The sequence below is a fragment of the Pipistrellus kuhlii genome, unplaced genomic scaffold (assembly GCF_014108245.1).
Source record: "Pipistrellus kuhlii isolate mPipKuh1 unplaced genomic scaffold, mPipKuh1.p scaffold_m20_p_12, whole genome shotgun sequence".
NCBI lineage: Eukaryota > Metazoa > Chordata > Mammalia > Chiroptera > Vespertilionidae > Pipistrellus > Pipistrellus kuhlii.
In genome coordinates this window covers 26,302,359-26,324,803 of record NW_023425427.1, presented here as the reverse complement: position 1 = coordinate 26,324,803, position 22,445 = coordinate 26,302,359, and the positions used below count along the sequence as shown (strand labels likewise).

The 22,445-nt window shown below is 41.0% G+C and overlaps 1 protein-coding gene across 7 annotated transcripts in view; it reads left to right on the top strand.

The window, feature by feature from the left end:
* PCSK5 (proprotein convertase subtilisin/kexin type 5) overlaps positions 1-22,445 on the top strand; it is a 394,890-nt gene that overhangs the window by 110,128 nt on the left and 262,317 nt on the right. For all 7 annotated transcript variants that reach the window (XR_004987160.2, XM_036433764.2, XM_036433763.2 and 4 more), the window contains exons 4-5: positions 5,581-5,724; positions 9,712-9,788. Coding sequence is in view for 6 of the 7 variants with exons in the window: in XM_036433764.2 (XP_036289657.1) it covers positions 5,581-5,724; positions 9,712-9,788 (221 nt within the window). In the remaining variant the exon portion in view is untranslated. The remainder of the gene's footprint in view (positions 1-5,580; positions 5,725-9,711; positions 9,789-22,445) is intronic.

The following is a 22,445-nucleotide window of genomic DNA, read 5'->3' as shown; positions in this document are numbered from 1 at the left end:
AAGCCTAGATACTTCCCAGAAGTTCCCGAGTTCTGAGGAGCAGATGTCAGACCCATTGGAAGGAATGACTTCATCAGAAATGGAGCAAGACTAACAATGGAGTGAGCTGTTTGCCATGGTATGCTGGATCTGCCTTCTAACAGCTCATGAAAGCTTATTGTTACACATTCAAGAATTTTGTGAGCGTGGTAGTTTAAAATTGGCTATGAAGTTAGTATTTACATCATGAAAATGAGCAAACACTATAAATAAGAGATTTTATTTTAAGAACAGGTTTACCAACACATTATTGGCTATTCAATAAAGAAGTGAACTTGTTGTCATTGGAACTATTCAAACAGAAATTTGGTGGTTTCCTAAAAACTGAGTTACATTGAATGGAATAAGGGAAAATTCGAAGATCTCTAAAGTCTTATTCAAGTGTATTTCATTTTATCACTTGAATGCACAGCCCATTGAAATTTCTGTTATTTGATTTTTTTTTTCTGGTGCTATATTATTTGACATCCACTCCTTATCTACTCCTCATCTCAATATGCAAGTATCCCCTAACCCCACCCCAGTTTTTCTGTTTCAACTTTTAACAGATGAGTTTCTGTAGCTCAGTGGTCTCCTGTTTGGCTGTTGGCCAGCTGCTTGAACTATGAAAGGTTGCATATGCTCATTAAGTCTCTTTATTTTTTTTTAATTAACTTTTTGGGGTTACACTGGTTAATAACACTGTAAACCGGTATAAAACCTTATAATATGGCTTCCAGTGCCCACCACCTGCAAAAAGCAACAAATGTACAAACTGAACCAACAAAGAAAAAAATAAAACAAAACTTCTTTATCTCTTAAAAGGAGATGAAAGATGATAAAAGTGCCTCTGTCAAATAGTAGTTCTGAGTCTTAAATAAAGCTAGTCCCTCTAAAGCTATTAGTGTAATGCTTAGCCATGGTAAGGATCTAGTAGATGTCAATTATTATTTCCACTTAAGGGAGAATCAGTTTTTTTTTCTTCAAAATCTTAGAACTCTTGGACTCCAAACTTTACAAGTACATATACACTTTACTAAGTTGACTGGCTTGTTTCTGGATCTGTCTATAAAACTGATTTTTTAATGTATTTAAGTGTGTTTTCTTATTAGCACTGTATGGTCAGAGATGCAGTCTTATGAGCTACTGTATTAAAAACAATGAACAATGTCACAGATGTTTTCAGTGTTAGCAGGCTATTGGCAGCATATAAGTTGCTCAGAACCTGGAGAAATTTAAAGAGAATGACATTAAAGTCTTACCCTGCCCCCATCTCTCACCCGACCCCTGTCCCCAACGACACATGCCTGTAGGAAGAAAATGGTGGTGAAAATATAGCAAAGGTGTTTATTTTGGGTATAAACTGTCCTTTCATTGAGCAAACGCTGTGATAGGCTGATGAAGCATGAGAGAAGTGGACACACCCAGAGTGGTTTATAAGCAGAATAGCTCATAACCGTGGTGTGGAAAAGGCCCTTTCTGGAACTCACAGAACAGTCTCTCTATAATTTCATTCCGAAAAGGAATACAAGCTTTTATGGATAAGGATGTGAGAGACCTATGTGGTATCCATTGTTTCTGCAGATCTTTTATGTTTTGTGTTGTTTCTCAATAGTTAGTCATCTCTGCACACACTATCATTGAAATACAGTATGTTATTCAGAACTGAAGGTGCATACACTTACTATAAATATTTACCTTGCATATGCTGTATACAAATGTGCTTTTTTTCAGCATCAAAGATGTGGTAAGTTTCTGACTGGCCCCTTCTGCGAATACCAGTCTATGTGGTAACCCAATTCCAGAAACTAGTCTTTAGTCCCAGCTCTGGCAGGTTTCCTCAACACAGTTGACTATTATGAGCAAATCAAGGGTTTTGCTATTATACAGATTCCTGTCATGTAAATAGAGCACAGTTTAAAAACCATTCAATCAGGCAGTTAAGGAAATGATCAATGCATTCCCCTCTTTGGTCAGTGTTGTCTGGCATCAATATTTGCTGTTAATCTTTGCTCTTTGGATAACTTTGGTATATGAAACAACTATATTGAAAACAAGTTTGAAAGCTTAGACCACTTGGAATATGTATTTACAATCTAAGGTTCATTGTCAGGATTTAGGCTTCTGATCTAAGCATCTACTGACCTTATCTCTCTTTTTGCAAGGAACACCTCAGGGTCTGAGTATTTTTTCACCCTTTGACCTTTTGGCTACTCAATATAATAGATGATCTAAGCGAAAGTATCCATTGAATAGTTCCCTTCTCCTTCCATTTATACCATGTTGGTGGGTGAAAAGAAAAATAATAAAAGGTGGTACAAAAATATTTAATAGTAAAGTCAGATTCAACAGAAGCAGAAATGGAAGAAAGAAATCTAATTGTTCCACTTTTAAAACATGTGTTTTCCATAGACTGCTGGTTTTCTTCAGTTTTCATAATTACAATTTCAGGCAGCATCCCTCCTTCCAGAACGGTTATCCCATTTGTGGGTTATCCATTTCCTGTGCATTTCCTTCCTCCCGCCCACCTCCTGGCCACATTAACATTACTGCATGTCAGAAACGATAGCACAGGTGGCCAGAGCAGGTTTGGGAGAAGAAAAAAATTAAATGAAACTTGTCAAGGTTGCTTTGTGTTAAATTAAAGCATTTGGCGAGGAGAGGCCCAAACTCACTCTCGGCCAGAGTGAGACATTTGAAAAATATAGGTGTTTGGATAATTTTACTATTTCTTTCATGATCATTTCTGTTAACCAAGCACTAGTTGGCTAGGTTTCTCTGATGAGGTCAGAGCAGTTGTGAACTTGGACATAAAGTTGAGGATATGCTCACATTTTGGGGTATATCAATGCCAACATTTACTGAAAATGTAATTAATCAGCCGGTATTTACTGAAATCCTTGTTAGGCTTAATTTAATGCATAGTCTTCTAAGGGCTTACAATTAAGACAAAATCCACACATAATATTCAATAGTCAACAATAGTTCAGTAGAATTCAGTGAGTAGGGGTTGTATGTGTAGAATAGAGTGCGTGTGCGTGTGCGTGTGTGTGTGTGTGTGTGTGTGTCCCTCAGTTCAGAGAAGGGATGAAATAGATGAAGAACATGAGAAAGAATTTTTTTATAGGAGGGGGTACTTCTAAGCTGTGTCCCAAAACTGGGGAGAGGTAGGGAGAGTGGGATTTGGATCAGTATGTAGTAGTAGTAGAGAGGGGAGGTAAGGTTGGAGGAGAAGGGAGAGATATAGAGAGAGGCCTTGAGTACCAGACCAAAGCCAAGGTGAGAAAACGGTGCAAATGCTCATAGAATATATAAACCCCTATCTTCTAGATTTTACCTGTAGTAAAAAGTGGGTATACCCTTTGTTAGAATGAAACTACTCAAGTATGTTTATAATATTCAACAAAAGGCTATCTCCTTTGGAGAATAAATTAATAAATTCATGTCGGGGAGCATTGGAGGTAGCTGTTGCTAGTTAGCAGTTGGTTTTGAAGGATGAAGTTTGAAAAGAGATGAGCTTCCATTTAGGTTGTACTTCAGATAAAAGCAGAGTCGGACTACAAGGCCCTGGAAGATCTGAGCTCGCTTTGCCTTCTGATTTGCCCATGCCATTCTGTCCCTCCTTCGCTTAAGCTTCGGCAACACCCCACCTTCTTCCTCTTTCTTCGTTGTGCTAACTTGTTTCCCACCTTTTGGTCATTGCCTTTGCTGTGTCCTCTACCAAGACACCGGTCTTCAGGCCCTTGGGCAGACCAGTTCTCATCAGTCATCTCAGCTCACATTTCATTTTCTGAGTCTTGGGGCTTTTTTTGACCATCCCACCTAAGTGGTGTACTCACACCCCTCAGTATTCACTATCTATCATCCTGTTTAATTCCTTTAAAGCTTAAGGAATGCTCTGCATGGTCTTATTTATTACCTGTGCTATCCCTTTGCAGTGTTTCCCAAACTTTTGACATATGTGTACCCCTTATATTGTATAATTTTCGTAACGCTGAGTACCCCTCGTACTCATGAGAATGTAGAATTAGGCGCAGCAAAGCACGGTGCAGAGCATATCCCCACCAAACTCCGCTGCAACGCGTACCCCCACCAAACTCTTCCCGTACCCTGGGGGTATGTGTACCACTCTTTGGGAAACACTGCTTTAGAGGGATCATTAGGAGAGCCCAGCATGTAGTAGTTGCTCAATAAAGTAGGTGTTCAATGAATCAATGGCAGTCCAGTCTCCATTATGCTTTGCACATACAAAGCTTATGTCCTGAAGTACTGGACTGTTTTAAAGCAGGAATAAAATAGAGTATAGTGAAAGACAGGGCGAAGTGGGGGGCTAGAGTCGCTATGGCATTATGTTACAGTACATCTCTTTTTCTTTGTTCCTCTATGGGGTCTTCAGAAGCTAAAAACCAACATCACTCAAAGGGATATTTCAAAGAGATGAGCTTTGAAGGAATAATTATGTGAGTTGGACTAATGCTAGTAAATTACATCCGGAAGAGCTTCTGATTAATTGTGTGTATGTTGTAGCCATTGGGGAATGAAATCATGACACACAATGAGCTAAGGTTCAATGTTTCTGCAGCCTGCCCCTTGAAGCCCACACGCACGTTTTCCTAGCATGTCGTGTTTCTGTACTTTGCACTGTTCTTCTCCCTCAAGGAGGAGGCCCTGGCTGATGTGGCTCAGTTGGAACATCATCCTGTACACCCAAGGGTCTCAGGTTTTATTCCCAGTCAGGGCACATGTCCAGGTTGTGGGTTCAATCCCCATTCAGTGTGTGTATGGGAGGCAACCAGTCCATGTTCTCTTTCACATTAATGTTTCTCTCCCTCTCCCCCTCCTCCTCTCTCTCTGCCTCCCTCTCCCTTTCCTCCTCTTCTTCCCTGTCCCCCTCCCCTTTTCCCTCTCCCCCTTTAAAATCCTCAGGTGAGGATAAAAAAATAACAAAAAACCAAAGTAGTGCTGAATGAGTGTCTAACCACTACAAACTGTGGTACAATAGTCATTGTTAACTTACTGAAAGAAGATTTTAAAAACTGTTCTCTTTTTTCTTGTTCATGGGTTTCTCACAGTAGCACCCTTTTGGCTGACACTACCAGAGGTGCCTGAGGTGGTCCTCATTCGCAGATGGGTTTCTTTGTAAGCGGTTGGAATTATAAAGTACATGTTCTTCAGTTACCTAGTGTGGATTTATAAATGACATCGTACAATGCCTTTTGTGTGTCATTAATCCATGCTAACAATAAATGGTACATCCATTATTCTGCTGTTGAAATAGACTTTATTATGTTTTTCCAAAGGATCAATGGTGTGAGAACAAGTTACTAGTAGAACTGGTGGAAGAGATTTCATTTGCCTTTCCCATATCTCACCTTCCTGCCTCCCCCTATTATGCTAGAGATCCATGCTTCTACTTTCTTCCTGTCCCTCCTTCCCCCTTCCCTCGGATTTGTCAGTCTGTCCCATGCTTCCAGGTTGCATTATCTTAACAAGCACGTGATTCTCCCCCCTCCTTACTGCTGAGTAACCCGCAATATCCCGTTCTCCCTCTTTCCCCGTTAGCACTGCAGTGACAACACGCACCCCTGCCAGTCGGACATGAACATTGAAGGGGCCTGGAAGAGAGGCTACACGGGAAAGAACGTCGTAGTGACCATCCTGGACGACGGCATTGAGAGGACGCATCCGGACCTGATGCAGAACTATGTGAGTGCTCGCTGTGGGGGGCGCCTTGCCTCCTTGGAAGCAAGGGAGCTCGTGGTAGGATTATCAAAAAGGGGGGAAAGGACTGAAAACATGCAGCATCCAGATCCAATGGTCTGTGGACTGCTCCTGCCTGGTAAGAGAGGCACTCTCAGAGGCCAGGACCCCTGAGATAACGCTTTGAACTCCTGCGTGCCTTTGATGTGCTGACAACACACAGCAGGTGATAAGGGAGCAGGAACCCCACCACTAACACCACCTGCTCCAACAACAACAGCTCTTCTCAGCTCCTCCACAGCCAGGGACTGCTGTTTCTTTTACTGAGAAAAGTGTACTCGGAACTTTTCTCAAGTTATTCTGTTGGTCTATTGCTCGCCTTCATTATTATTATTTTTTGAAATATATTTTATTGATTTGTTACAGAGAGGAAGGGAGAGAGATAGACAGTTAGAAACATCGATGAGAGAGATTCATCGATCAGCTGCCTCTTGCATGCCCCCTACTGGGGATGTGCCCGCAACCAAGGTACATGCCCTTGACCAGAATCGAACCCGGGACCCTTCAGTCCCCAGGCTGATGCTCTATCCACTGAGCCAAACCGGTTTCGGCTGCTCGCCTTTTTTAAGGACAGTCATGATCACCCTAGCGGTGTTCCTTAGGGATCAATGAATTCTCTTTCTTAAGAAGGCAACGCAATTCCAGGACTCAGACAGAACATAAGATGAGCCCAAAGTCATAGAATAAGCAAAAGTGCTGAAACTTAGGACTTTCATTGAAAACTCATGATCTTGATACCCAGTGCCCACGTAGGGAGTACGGTGTGTGTGTGTGTGTGTGTGTGTGTGTGTGTGTGTGTGTGTGTGTTTGGGGGAGGGGGGTACCCTGTTCCAAGGCCCTGGGATCTTTTGCTCCAGGGGCCTTCAGGGCCCCTCCACGCCCATGATAGTCACTGCCCTGGAGTGTGCCAATGGCCCCTGTCTTCTGCTCTCCGGAATTATCCCTTCCTGGGCTCCTCCTCCCTAAGTTTGGTGAAAACTGCCATCATTATCTGCTGATTTGCCATTCTCTGTCTGCTCTAAATTCTGGCTTCCTGACACCTTAGTATTCTCCCTAAAATATTTCTTGTGTTACTCAAGTGCCTGCAATGACTCCCTGTTACCTGCAAATAACAACTCTGATTCCTGTCACGGCTTCACAGAAACTCCTGGTGTGTCTCACTCACACCCATGCCTCCTGACTTCTGTTCTAACTTCTTTCTTGCTGACAACTGTTTCCACCCAGAAACACCGACATCACTATAGACCCACTTCAGTGTCTATCACTTTCATGCTTTTCATGAAACAATTGGGCTAGAATTGGCCATATATTCTCTTCAGTGTTTCTCGTTTGTTCAATTTAATTTATTTAATGACACTTAACTTCTCTTAAATTAATTTTCCTTTTGTCACTTAAACCTGAAAACCCTCCATTTTATGTTTGCAAATAAAGAACTTTCAAGTCACTTCCTTGCTCATCAGAAACTACTACTGTCTCCAGCAGTCACCCTAGATTCTGACCAATGAGAATCTTCCTTCACACAGAATACCCAGTATCGCCTCACACTTTTATCAACTTCAATTATGTTTTCTTCCAATATTCTGCCTCATTACTCTTTTTTACGAAAAAAAATCAGCCAGTGCTCTGGCCAGTATGGTCAGCTGTTTGGAGCGTTGGCCCATACACCAAAAGGTGGTGGGTTCAATTTCTTGCCAGAGCACATACCCAAGATGCAAGTTCAATCCCTGGTTGGGATGCATTCAGGAGGCAACCAATTGATATTTCCCACATCAATATTTTTCTCTCTCTTTTCTCTAAAATAAATTTAATAAAAGGCATATCCTCAGGTGAGGATAAAAAAATTCGGCTAAGAAACTTCACAAATTAATTTTTGTAATGAAATCCTGAAACAAGTTTCCCAAAATTAGATGATTTTCTCTAAGAGGGAGAGGGAGGGAGGGAGAGAGAGAGAGAGAGAGAGAGAGAGCGAGCGCTTGCTGGAAATTCATTTGGTTATCATTTGAGCAAAGCACTTGAGTATTTGCTCTCACCCTGCCTCCAAACATACTCAGATAAACTTGTCTCTTCACAGCATAGACTTTTAGAGCTAAAAAAGACCTTCAGTTCAGTCTCCTCATTTGGTAGGCTAGAAAATGAGGCCTGAAACCTAAAATGAGTTAACCCAGACTGTAGATAGAACAGAACTGTGAATATGGATCTCTTAGCAAATAAGTCTTTCTTGTCATTTGCATGCTGTTTTTATGGTATACTAGAGGCCCGGTGCATGAAATTCGTGCACAGGTATCGTCCCTACGCCTGACCTGTGATCAGGGCCATCTTCCCTAGGTGCCTGCAGCTAGTTTTGCCCCCTGCCACTACCCAACCCTGGTTCCCCATTCGCCATCTGGTGATCCGCGCTTGATATGGGGGAAGGGACCAAGAAGTTGGCTGTTCCCACCTGCTTGCCGGCCCCACCCCTGGAGTGGGTGACCATTGGGCAGTCGGAGCCTGCTGGCCAGAGAAAGGGATCAAGAGGTGGTCAGTGCCTCATACTGATTGGTCTAGCATCGTTCTGCCATTAGCACCCTCTCAGTTCTAATGTCAGACCTATACTGAGCAGAGAAAGGCACAATGGGTGGGGTGTTGGATGGCCTGGGTTCAAGTCTTGGTTCCCAGGCAGTTGGTTACTTCACCTCTCTGGCCAGGTTGTTTAGCCTGTCTTGGCCTCTGTTTCCTTCTATGTAAAAATTAGTAAGTTACACTAGCTGCACTCCTTCATGCTCTGTGACACTGAGCAGGGCGACATGCCCCCTTTATCCAGGAAGCAGGGACTTGGCACCTTTATATGTAATGCATATATTCTGCTTAATTCCCCCACACCTTTCAGAGTCTGTGTACCATAAGTTATTTTTAGAAACAGAGCCTTTGATAAGATAGAAAATATATCGTAGATTAAATCTACGTTCACTAAAACCAAAATCAGGAATTAACAAAAAGCATCAGAAAATTCAAAGGATCCTAAATTAGTTCTATCTAGAGTGCTATAAAATTGCTTCAGAGGTATTTTTGCCTCATTTTGAACCTTGACATATAATGACACTTCGTTGGTTCTTTTGATTGGGTAACAAGGCTATTGGATTTTAGTAAAAAGTTTGAATTATAGAATCTTTTATAGTAGATAAAACACCTGAAACCAGACAAATATTGCCTAATAGAGATCCTAAAATAACCTGATATAGTAAATTTTTAATATTGACTTTTAATTGACCTGCTAATTATTTGTGAATGATTTTTATCTTCAAAAGTGTTTGAATTGACGAAGCCAGTTTGACTCAGTGGATAGAGCATCAGCCTATCAGCCTGCGGACTGAAGGGTTCCAGGTTCGATTCCGTTCAAGGGCATGTACATTGGTTGCAGGCACATCCCCAGTAGGGAGTGTGCAGGAGGCAGCTGATTGATTCTTCTCCCTCATCGATGTTTCTAGCTCTCTATTCTCTCCTTTCCTCTCTGTAAAAAGTCAATAAAATATATATATTTTTAAAGTGTTTGAATTATGGTAAGGGATTTGACATTCAAATAATGAAGATAGAGAGTCCATGGGGAATAAACCACTTTGTTCTAGGTGCTGTAGGAGTACTTCACAGAAAAGGTGATAATTGAGGACATATTTGAAGAAATTGGGTAAGAGGCCAGTTCTTTGTCTAAGAGGAACAGTGCTGGCAAGAATCGACCAGACACATCTTTGGTCTGTGAAGAGTATTTCTTCTCTCTAAGGGGGGAAAAGACGACACTGATTATTACTGGACAAGGCATCCTGACACTAGCAAACCATAAATGTATTATTTAATCTAATTACTCTCTTGCAGAAATGTGTTTAAGAATGCATGAGCCTACAGGTTAATGGCTAATTAATGACCATCTGTCTCCTTTCTCTCTCTTTTCTGTGGCCATAGGATGCTTTAGCCAGTTGTGACGTGAATGGGAATGACTTGGACCCAATGCCTCGTTATGATGCAAGCAACGAGAACAAGTAAGGCCCAAGGGAAGGCTGGCTGGCGTGTGACTGGCAGGGAGCCTTGCTCTTTGCTTTTGCTGAGAGAAATACTTTACTTGGGACTCCTTGGTAACAGATGATCCCGAATTTGCTCCAGGATAAACAAGTGTCTTTCCACTTGAAGCTTCTAGGTAATAAAAAGGAGAGGTCTACGTAGTAAGAATCATTGCAAAGAGAAAGAGAGAGAACACTCTAGAATGATTCTATTTCCAGATTTTGAGAGGAGAGCTGGGGAATATTAGTAATTATCGTTCAAGTGGTGATTGACCCTGTGACCAATATTTGTTTAGGAATGAAGTGCTAAAGGGAGAGGCAGAGGAAGTATCTCCCAAAAGAGCTGCTTTACTCTGTTAAGTTCAACAAACTTGATTGAATACTGTGCTTGAGGACTCTTTCCTCTCCTCCTCCTGTCTTGATGGCGTTTTCCACTAATAGACCTACACACTTAGAAGGTTTGCCATGTGTGGAACACATTACATTTTTTATCTCCACAGTCAAGAGCTTTAGAAACCCATTTAACTACAGTTACACTTTCCAGTTAGTACAGCAGTTTTTATGAAAGCAAATGAAAATGCACATCTTTTTGATAAGGTAGGATATCTTAACATTCTTCAGAAAGTAAATGGAAATGGTATTTGTTGCTTACGATGATATGGGTTTTTTTTTAAAGGCTCTAGTTATTTCTAATCTCTAGATCACATTAGCTTTTTTTCCTTTTACTGCAAAGCTCCTCCAGCATAATACTGTGATTCAGATACTATCATTGGAATTCTTATTTACATATTTTAGTTGAGGTTCCGAAGAAGTTTCAAAGAGAGGTGGTGTGCCCATTTATTATGTACTGTTCCTAGCCTGTGTTTTTCCTTAGGGAAGAATTTCTCAGCAAGCATTATTTGATTAAGTCAATAAGTTTAGATAAAACTATCTGACCTAGATAATTGTGACTGTACATGGGATTTTTTTTTTCTTTCTCTTTACCATCTACCAAAAGAGTTACTTTGGAAAATATGCTGGTTATTAATATTAAAAAACAAGTTAATATTATAAATTACCTTTAGTGGTGAAAACATTAATATGCAAATTGATGTAGATAGACTTTTCTAGAACTTTCTAAAGAGAAAGGGAACTAAATTAAACTGGGTAGTTTCCTTTCAGACCTGCTCATTGCTGTCTAGATTACACTGTTTGAAGTTATGATGAATTTCACACAAAGGATTATAATTTGAGATCCTGAGCTACTGTATTTAACCTAATGTGCAAGTTAGAAGGAAACACGAAAGAAAAAACTTGAAGCTTCAATAAAGTCATTGCTAATAAAGATCAGTCTATTCTGTTATAATGCAATATATGCATTCCTAAAAATGCTTGCACTCTGCAAGATCTAAAACCACAGAGTAAAAAGCAAGTGGAGTTGGAGCTCAGCACTCAAAAACTTAATCAGTGATACACACAAAAATGATTCAAAACAATCTCCATTATATCCATGGAAAGTGGGCAAGAAATATGTAAAACTACAATCTATGTAGTACTGTATCTGCATAAAGACCTGAAGTTTGCTGGTGGACATGTGTGCCCATTAGATCGATTCCTATCAATGTGCCTGCACTCTGTGCAAAAGTCAAAGAATAAGAGGAAAAAAGAAAGAAGAACATTTCTACAAAGGTCAGAGACTAGAAAGGACAATGATAACGTAGGCTTGGAGGGAAGGGGGACAATGAAGCAGAGTGAGGTATACTGCCAGTTCAGCCTTCAGGAGCCTGGCAGCTGCAAGTTATGAAATAGAGGGTGATGGGAAATCCTGGGAAGTAGCAGCCCGGCTATGGACACGTGTGGACCGCCGTGCTCCTGGGTTGCAGCTCTGGGTAGTGTACTCTGTGTTCAGGACTTAGTGCCACTGGGTGTGTTTCATACGTCTATCTAGAGTTTCTGGGGCAAAATCGTGAATCAACAAATGCAAATTTCACATATGTTCAAATCATTCTCTAATGCCATGGTCGGCAAACTGTTGTTCGCGCACCACATGCGTCTCTTTGGCTCTTGAGTGTGGCTCTTCCACAAAATACCATGGCCTGGGTGAGTCTATTTTGAAGAAGTGGCGTTAGAAAAAGTTTAAATTTAAAAAATTTGGCTCTCCAAAGAAATTTCAATTGTTGTACTGTTGATATTTGGCTCCGTTGACTAATGAGTTTGCTGACCACTGCTTTAATGTATCAGTCATTGTTGATTGATCATTTAGATATGTCAATCAAAATATGTGTATTTTAAAAACAAAACAAATAAACATTTGTGATATCAAGACAAGCAGTATAGCAGAACTGACCATACTATATCCTTTAGCTAAATTTATCCCATCAACATTTATGTAGAGAAAAAAGAAACAGGAAAATCTAGATCATGTTAATATCCAGTGTGGAGGGACAAGAGGGTCTCTTGGTAGAAAATGAAAATATATTGTGCCCTGTAGTCAGTTCTCTCTGAATCTATATGTACTGAGTTTTGCATTGAAACCGTCCGTGGTGATAGTGACTGTTCTTCAAGGGGAGGTGGGGGGTGGTGGTGGTCCTGACCTGTGACTAACATCGCTGATCACAAAGTCTATATGTAAAGATAATTCTCTAAGTATTGGTTTTGGTGGCTCTTTACAGTCTGTCTTTTAAAATGGTATCCTTTGTGAGGATTTCCTTTTCAACTTGGCCACTCCCCAAGGCCTTTGTTTTAAGAGGAATCACAGCCATTCTGCTCAGACTGGGGTATTCTGGGGTCCTGTTTTGACCCGTTCTAAGCACTGTCCATGGCCCATTGAATGTAGTGTGAATCTGATTATTAGGGGATATGGGAATTGGTCCAGATGTATGCTTAAGTTTGTAGTCTTGAGAGAGAAATGTGGCATTTTCCATGGTGCAGCGCCAGCACTGCCTACCTTTATTCTATGAAAGTCAGCAGTCACCTGGGCTATCAGATGTCCCTTCATCTCCTTTCATAGTGCTGCCTGATTTTTATTTATTTATCTTTGCCAACCATAAGCATGTAGTCATGCATTTAAGATTACAATTAAAATATCTTCTCTGTTCATTACACTATAACTATAGATATGATTGATGGATCTGCCTATAAGCATAGATCCATAGACAGACAGTTCTGTTTGAATAGAGGTCACTTGGTCAGGAAATAAGAGTGGGTTTGTAGTCTAGAAGAGGTGACTTGCCTTGGTTCTTATTAAGTTTATAGTCTCTGGACCTAACTACTCGGAACTTTAGTACTTTAAAAAAAAAATCTGTAAAATGGGCATAATATTTCCAGAGTAGCAGTGAAGTATATAAAGCACCAAGCATACCAAGCTGACTATATAACAGGTGCTAGATAATTATAGACTTTATTATAATTATGTGTTTTATTCCTTTATCCAGTTCTTGGTAAGTAATGGGTTAAAATTATAATTACCTCAACATAAATATGCATATGGGCGTTTAAAATTTAAACTATGACTTGGAGGTCTTCATTTCCAAGGTTAGGGGTTTAGTTAGGTCTTTCTGGTCCTTTAGGGGCTGGGCGCTATGAATCATTCCATCTATAATACGTCTGCTGTTCATTAATTCCATTTCCCCATCTCTCTCAGGGATCAGGAGTCCTTGAATTTGATGCAAGATAGTAAAGGGGAGGAATTTCTAAACCTTAGGACGAGGAAGTTGAGGGATTTGCTATGCAAGTGCCTCCTCATTGTATGGTCTGACCAGTAGGCTTCAGAGCATATTTGAAATTATTTCATATGTGGCAGCATTTGCTCATTCATTCAGAAGGTGTGCATTGATGCCCCACTTTGTGAGTGATGATGCTATGCTAAATGCTGGGGGGAAGCTGTGGGGAAGTAATAAGGTTACTCACTAAAGGATTGAGTTGGGAGATGACTCAGTAAGAAGCTGTAACGCCTGAAGGGCTTCTAGGACTAAGAGAATCTACCCTCACAACTTTATGCAAATCATTGTTTCTTAGACTCACAGGATTGCATTTCTAGTCCTAAAGCTTTGGAGTGAAGGTAATCACTTCTGAAATACAAAAGTTATAAAAATCCACTTCTTACTACTTTTTCAAGTCCCCCAGATGGTAGTGTGTCAAACCTAAATAACGGATTCTCAAGAAATAGCATTATTAGGGAAGACCATACAACGAGTCCTCCAGTTCAGCTATGGCTCCATTCATATTAGCTTGCTGAATAAAGCTGACTGCGTTGTTCTAGGCTTTAAAATAGAAAATGCCTCCCTGTAAATGAAACTGCCTCCTGGCATTTCATACCACGACTCCTATTTCCGATAAATGAATTATTGATGTCTGAGCTAGATTGTCCCTTCCCTAGGTTGCTTCTCGTTAAATGTTCCCTCTGCTTAAAAGTCATAGCCACATATTTAGTGGGAGATGAGACCATGGCATTATATTTTGAGTGTAACACATATGGGCCCTGAATCTAATCCCTTTTTAAAAATAAACCAATCCACAGGTGAAAGACTCATTTTCCCAAAGGAATGTATTTTTCATTTTGTTGCATATCTCTGTTTCTAGGAAGATTTAGCCAGGGTGGATGGAAGCACCTTTCTTCTGGTCCTTTAGTCTCCTTTCACACATCATTTTTGGTTTTAAGAATGCCACCATGTCTGCCGAAACTGGTTTGGCTCAGTGGTAGAGCGTCGGCCTGCGGACTGAAAGGTCCCAGGTTTGATTCCAGTCAAGGGCATGTACATTGGTTGAGGGCACATCCTCAGTAGGGGGTGTGCAAGAGGCAGCTGGTCGATGTTTCTCTCTCATCGATGTTTCTATCTCTCTATCTCTCTCTCTTCCTCTCTGTAAATAATCAATAAAATATATTTTAAATAAATAAAAGAATGCCGCCATGTTGCAGAAACCCAAGTGTTTGTGGTCTTTCTTTCTTATTCTTATAGATGGACTATTGTCAGGCAGGAGTGACCCAAAGCCAGGCCAATGAATGTAGACAGTGTTTTCTGATTATACGGATATATTAATCCAATCTGAGGGGGGGGGGGAGAGGAGGAGGAAGAGGAGGAGGAGGAGGAGGAGGAGGAGGAGGAGGAGGAGAAGAAGAAGAAGAAGGAAGAAGAAGGAAGAAGAAGACTACGGCACACTTTAGGTCTGTGATCAATAGCTGTGTGACCTTAATACTTCTTAATGTAGCAGCAGCATTTCTTTACACACAGGATTTAGCTAAACATATTAAGATAAAATCACCCTGTAGCTAAGTAGGTGAGGAAAAAACCTGCCAAAGAAAAGCAAGTCATTATCAGAGGCTGATTTGTTTTCCAAATATTTTCAAAATTTTCCCTCAGCCTTTTGCAAAACAACATCTCCAATATACCACGGGTAGTTGCCTCATCGGTGATTGTCAAGTGGATTTACGCAATGTTGTCCCTACAAAATGTACAGGCCAGATGCTGACTATTCACAGAACAGACAGCTGTGAAAAACATCTGACACTTTTCATATACAGCCATAGATTTTATGTCCATGAAAGAGCCTCCAGTTAATATTTTAGAAAACTCATTTCTATCATGTGGCTTCTTGATGCAATCAATACGTCGAGATACGTTTTGATATCTCTTTGGTTCTGGGAAGGCTCTCGGGGTGCTGGAGCCTCACAAAAAACTGTAGTACCAGAGGCCAGCCATCCTCTTCCTTCCCCTCAACAGTCATCAGTCACCAAGTGCTGACAGTTCTCCGCATTGAAGTCCTGCTCTGTGATAGTTCTCCAGAGACACCTCCACCCATCCCTCCACACTAGCCTTCCCTTAGTCTTCCCTCTTCTCTCACCTGCCTCCTTATAAGATCTCTTACCAGGCTTCCCTGTCTCCAGTCTCACCCCATCGTGCTAAGGGGTCTTTCTAAACCAAAGTAAGAACATTAACATCCTTTAATGTCTTGAAATTTCATTAAAAACACAAGACCTTTCAGGACCCTGCTCCTCCCTCATTAAGTCTGCTCTGCCCTGTGTCCTCTCCTCCTCCCGGTTTATTTATTAGCCTGTCAGGTCTTGGAATTCCCCAAATGCTCTGCCACTGATCAGCCTTCCACCAGCTGCACCTGCACATTCCCTCCTCCCCCCTCAGCACGTGTGGGATCCCCTGTGGTGCCTGTGCTCCCCCCCCCCCCCCTCATCCGTGCTGGCTGCCCTCCAGGGAGATTTCATGGCACCTGTGAACTTACTTTTCTATGCAATCTTTTCTGTTGTGGATGCAGTCACACTTACCAAGGTGGGGAAGCGAGAGGCAAGACCAGCTACTGAGAAGATGATTTCCAGGATATAAAATGTCTAGTTTTACTTATAATCATTATCAGAGTGTCTACTTTGATTGGCTCATCTAGATGAACTAGCAAAATGTATCCCAGTCAAAGTAGTAACCTATTAAATGGTGTTATAGCTATATATGTATGTATATATATATATATTTATATATATGTATGTATATATATTTATATACACATGTATATACTTATATGTATATATTTATATATAGTGTTATATAAAGTTAGTTACATAGTTATAGTTTTATATAGGCCTTTACCTCGTGCTACACTTTTTTTTTTTTTAACCCGTTACCTTTCTACAGAGAAGAAAACTAATCTCTAAGCACTGTATTAATGGGCTCCCTTGCCTTCTGGGTTCCAGTTGGGTTTGGCCAATGGAAGACTCAGGCAGGAGATAGTGGGATGCTCTAGAGTAGGGGTGTCGAACTCAATCAGAGAAGGGGACAAAATCTAAAATCCAGCCTAAATCGCGGGCCGAATGGTTTACTGAACAGTCATAAACTGTCATTGTGATGGAAACACAGCGGAGTGCAGTGATGACAGCGCGGTGCGGGCCACATTGCAAGGCCTGGCAGGACGGATTTGGCCCGCGGGCCTTGTGTTTGACACATGTGCTCTAGAGAGAAAAGGGGTATTGATTCTCTGCCCGCTCCTTGCTGGGGCACTGGGGTGAGCTGTGTCCCAGAAGATTATAATTCCTGTCAGGTGGCCCTATAGCTGACCTCCTAAGAGCTGCCCTTTGTGGGTATCAATAACCGCTTCCTTTCCAAGGCTCTTTAAAGTTAGGGGTTGCAGTGTCGCTATCCAATCCCTATTGGTTTCCCCAAACCTCTGCATCTTTATGTGAGTCCTTTGAATACATTTTTCTCACATCCAGTATGAAGGAGCCCCATGTTTCCTGTTTGGCCCTTGACTGACAGAGATATGGTACTCCTTGAGCCTAGTACCTTTAGGATGTTTAGACACCCCTAAGATAGAAAATAATATATATTACCGTTACGATGGAACGATTGAAAGGACTGGAACAACCAGTTGCTATGATGTGCGCTGACCACCAGAAGCCAGGCATGAGCCTCTCCTGCCACTGCAGCAGTGCTACCCAGTGGCTACAGCGGCAGGCGCAGTGGGGCTGGGATGAGTGGGAGTGGCACAGTACCTGGCCTGGGCTCAGACTTTACGCACTACTACATCCCTTGGGGGATGTCGACTGCTGGTTTCAGCCTGATCTTCTGCAGGCCAGCCTGCAGATTGGGCTGAAACTGGCAGCCCCATATCTCCCGAGGGGTCCTGGGTTGTGAGAGGGCACAAGCCAGGCTGAGGGGTCCCACTGGTGAACAAATCCTTGCACCGGGCCTCTAGTTAGATATATAAATAGGGTTTGTCTGTAATGAGAGCTGAATAAATACAGAAAACGGTAATCTAACCTAGAATTCCATTCTTACTCCTGTCACCTGATGTATAAATATTAATTTTTTATAAAACATTGCCTTTATTGTTTTGGGGCTTATGATCATGATAATTCAGTCTTCAGACTCTTTTGTTCTTCCCTCTGTCAGTTCCAGTGTTCTCAAGGATTTGGGGCCTTACTCTCATGGGGCTCTCATAACAGTTTTGATAAAGGGTGTGATTGATGCTCTAGGTTAAAGTGATATTTGGGTATAATTTATGCCTACCCAGTGCACTATTGACATGAATAATTAATAGTAGCTTCAATTTAAATCTCTTATTTAAAAAACAAACTCACCAATTCCAGAGGCCTCTACAGCTGATGGAAATTGCAGTAAGGGAAAGAGAGAAGTATCCTTTTTAAATAATGGATTAAGTATTTGAGCAGGGTTTCTAGACAAGTGTATTTATTTATCTTTCTCTCTTAATCTTCTCTTCTAACCTCCACCTTGGACCTTTATATTTTTCTCTTGTTTCCTTATGCCCATAAATAAGTAAAATTTAGGAGGGCCTTGAGAAGTCAGTGCTAGGCTACACAATATGTGTTATTGCAGAGTACTGGAGAAGGCATCCAGGACTTTTTGAATGTGATGTTTGGACCTTCATGTTAGATGCTGAATCAGAAGGCAAACTGAGGGGAGGGGCGAAGAAGCCTTTGTTTTGTGTATCTAACCCTCCCTGTACAGATTCCAGGAGAACGTACCGAAAATATAATGAAACTGCACACTGGCTGATAGTTCATTTCATTATCCGGGTAATAGTAACATATTGGTTGCCTTCTCTTCAACCCAAATGCCTTCTAAGTTAAGGAACTAACGTTAAAATTGTGTTATTATACACTAATAGACATGTCGACATTTTTCTGTTTTAGCAATTCAGGTGCAGTAGAAGCCTGTTGTTCTATTGAATTTAAAATAAGCGTGAGTTTAATATCAGCAGAAGATATTTGCAGTCCTTAATAAAGGTGGACAGGTAGAAAAGATATTTGCAGTCCTTAATAAAGGTGGACAGGTCAGAACATATTTGACTAGTTCTCATGGGGGAGGCCTGCAAAGCAGGCAAAGCCACACAGGAAACGATGCTCTACTTTCGGGAGAGACCAGGTGCCTGCCTTGTTGGCTCCACCTGTGGCCTTGGGGAAGCGTTCTTAGCAGAGCCTTCCTTGCCACATCAATATCTCAGTGTCCCTGTTTAACTTAAACGAACAGGCAAACATCTGCAGATCTACTACTGGCTTGCTATTTGAATATATTTGAATGCAGTGGAAGCAACTGAGGATAACATTAGCATATCTGCATGTTGTCTCATTACTGCTCACAGCCACCCACATTCAGAGATAATGCTTAGAGAGAGGGGAAGTCAAGTGCCTAATGTCACCGAGGGGCAGTTTATTGTTCCCATGGCATCTATTTACCTGCAGAGCTAAATTAATCTGTAGCTGAGTAGATGAGAAATTAATTCCTGTGTGGAGCACATGCTTCAGTAAGTTTATTCCTTTGGGAGGACTGTAATACCAGATGGGTGCTCCACTGTGATCAGTACAGTCAGTGGCCTGGCTCTCCCACATGCTGGTACTCAGGGCCCTGTCTCTCTCGAGAGCGGGGGTTCGTTCACAAAGCTTGCCAATACCTTAAGTCCATGTGACTTTGAACAAGTAACAAAGATAATTGGTTACAGAAAGTGATTGTATAGATCAAACTTCCCCATGATATTGTTCTGTGGAAATAGATGAAGGCCACTCAAGTGAGACTGGAGGCTGTTTATCAGAACTTACTCTCTCAGGGAAGTCAGCTTCCATACTTGAAGGCAGACACAAGACTTGGGAAAGCTGTATAATTACACACACATAGAGAGAAAGAGAGAGCGAGAGCGAAAGAGAGAGAGAGAGAGAGAGAGAGAGAGAGAGAGAGAGAGAGAGAGAGAGAGAGAGAAAGAGAGAGAGGCAGCCTCAGGTATGGTCTGATCAGGTGTTATCATGGGAAAGCTGGAACTTGGGTGTCTGTTTTCAAGCAATTCTCGTACTTACTAACAGTGTTTTTTTGTTTTTTAATTAAATTTGAATGAAACAAATTTGGACAAGTACCAGGTGGTCATAATGTTTTGGAAACTACATAAATGTGCCACAGGAACGGATGTTATCAACATTATTATTAAGGACAAGAATAAGTAATAAGACTTAGACTAAGTCTTAGAGGACAGGTAGCTTTCACATTTCTCTACACGGAGATACAGACTGTTTGAGGTTGGAGTGATATGAACTAAGAGATGCTTTCCAATGTTTTTGCACTTAAATGACAACCCTTGAGAGTACTCTGCACATGAAGGCTGTGGAAGAAAGATTCTCCGTAGGAGGAAAAGCGTGCACCCCAGGGGAGCCATGGACATCTGGAACCTCCTCCCCTCAGGAGGGTTTATAGCCTTGTGTTCTGCTTTGGGGAGTTATGTGACTCCTCTTGCCTGTAGACCCTGAAAATAGCTCCCAGGATGTGAGACCGGCCAGGGGGCTGCTTGTGATTTTTCCAGTGTCTCCTGAAGCCCCCACTTCCTCCACCTGTGTCCTCATCTCAAGCTGCCATCTCATGAATTTTAGAAAAGACTGACCTTTGTTAGAAGAATTTGCCTCATTCCATTTTTAGATATCCTTACACCATCTGCGTATAATTTATATATGCTAGTAAATGCGCTTGAATTTGCATGAATTGCAGCTTTAATAACGTGTGGTGACATCCTGGGCCGAGATGAGCTGACTGCTCAAGATTGTATATGACCTTTTTGCTTTGGGTTGGTTTTTCCTCCTCTTGAGAGGTTCATCCTCACAAGATCCCCGTCCCCCCTCCCACACCTGTCCCAATTACCAAATATAGATTCTCATTTTCTCCCCGATCTTCCAGCAGCCCCTGTATCAGGTTGCCACGGATCCCTTTCTTTTTCCACCGTCCCGATACCTTAATCTTCCCTTGAGCTCGTGGGTTCTAGCGTAATGTCATCATGCGGAGCAAGAAGCACACGTTTGTGTCTAGCAACTGGCCACTCTTGGCACCAGTTTTACATAATTTATACCAGGTGATCTAACTGGAACTGGAGTTGTTCAGCAGTTTTAATTAATGACTTGTGTTGTTAATTATATTGGATAATCAAACTCTTTCATAGAATTTGTTTTATTTTCTTCCTAAAAGAATGACAAGTCCCTTTCATGCTTTTCAGAGAGTGGGAAATATTTGAAACTAAAATAGCTGATTGCTTTTTTCTATCTTTGATATCACCCATCTTTCATATCACATAAGGAGTATTGGGGGAGGTTGAGTAATGGAGCATCTGAGAAGAAATTGGAATTTGATTGAGGGGGGGAAAATCAAAGAAGTAGAGGACTTCACTTTTTTTGAAATTTAATTCAAATGGAGGCAAAGGGGGTCCTAGAATGAAGGGCAATCCCAGAAGCAGCTCCTTATCACCTACACTTTGATGCATACCATTTATGGGACAGTGGAGGCCCCTGCTACTGTAACTAGTTTTTCTCAATGGGGGAATGCCACAGCAACTCTACTTAATTCTTGTAGAGGTTGAATTTCTATCATATTGTTCAGCCCCCTCTGGGGAGTATTACTAGTGGCGCTATTTTACTGAAACCATGTTCCACAACATGAATTTATGGAGGTAAGGCCCATTGTTTTCCACTGTTGTGTTTGTAGGAGTGTTCACTTGTATTGAAATCTGTGCAGCTTCAATGCAAATATGAGAAGAGATTCAGATAAGGCATTGCAAATTATGAGATTACTCTTTTATATTTTATGATCACTCATATTGTTTTTATATCAGTTGATTCTATTCATCATTATCTGATTTCCCCATTGCGTTTCTATGAGCTTTTGCTAGAATCCCCATTGTAAAACTTATTTCAATTATAAGGGACACTCATGTTTAATTCATCCTAGTTGAAACAGAATATTCATATCTTCATATCTGTTATGGTTTTAACTGGTCTTTGATTCAGGAGATATTGTTTCTTATGCTAAGAGAGTAAACATTTTAACTATTGTTACTCTTAAATTCAAATTTTTCTGAGATTTGTAGCTTTTTGAAATCTGTATAAATATAACACATATAGATTTCCCACATATATTTGGAGTGCAAATGGAAAAAATGTATGAGGGCAAGGGAGACCAAGTAACTGCTAGGTAAGTTGTTAAATAAAATCAAATGATCCTTTTATACACAGAGAATGTTTTGAGCAACATCCTATAAAAGCATGCTTTATGCTGATACATGGACAAGCACTACATGTTCGTACTTGAAAAGTTATTGCTAGGTCATTGTAATAATTTTTAAAACTTATTTGGTCTTCCTCTGAATACTTCTATTGCTTTGAGAAGCTTTGTATATGGTTTGGAGAGCAGAGGGTAGAACAACTTTGGTCTCTAAAGAAACCTTGGCTATTTTTGCCTGGGGCTATAAACTCAGCAAATAGAGTTTAGCCAGGTCAGAATAGCTTTTCTATGAGAGAAGGAGAAAAAAAAAAAAAAAAAAAAAAAAAAAAAAAAGGGTTTTCTGCTTCCCTTGACTGGCGTTAGTCCCTCCAAGTCATCTCAGATCTTACCTCCTCAAATATAGAGGAGCCATTTACTAAGAATAATAATTTCTCTAAAACTTTAGCGTTCATGAAGCATTTTTACATATATTCTCACTTGACTTGTAAAAGTTCATGTTAGATAGGTATTAGGTAATTCTCTTGGTCCTCCAGATCTGAGTTCTTTTTTATGTGTAAGGATTGTCTGTCTTCGGAGTCTTCGGGGGGAGCCAAGACTACTCCCCAGTACAGTGGATGGAAGTGCCAGATACTAGTACCTTGCTCATACTCCCTTGCTCTAGTTCAGTGGTTGG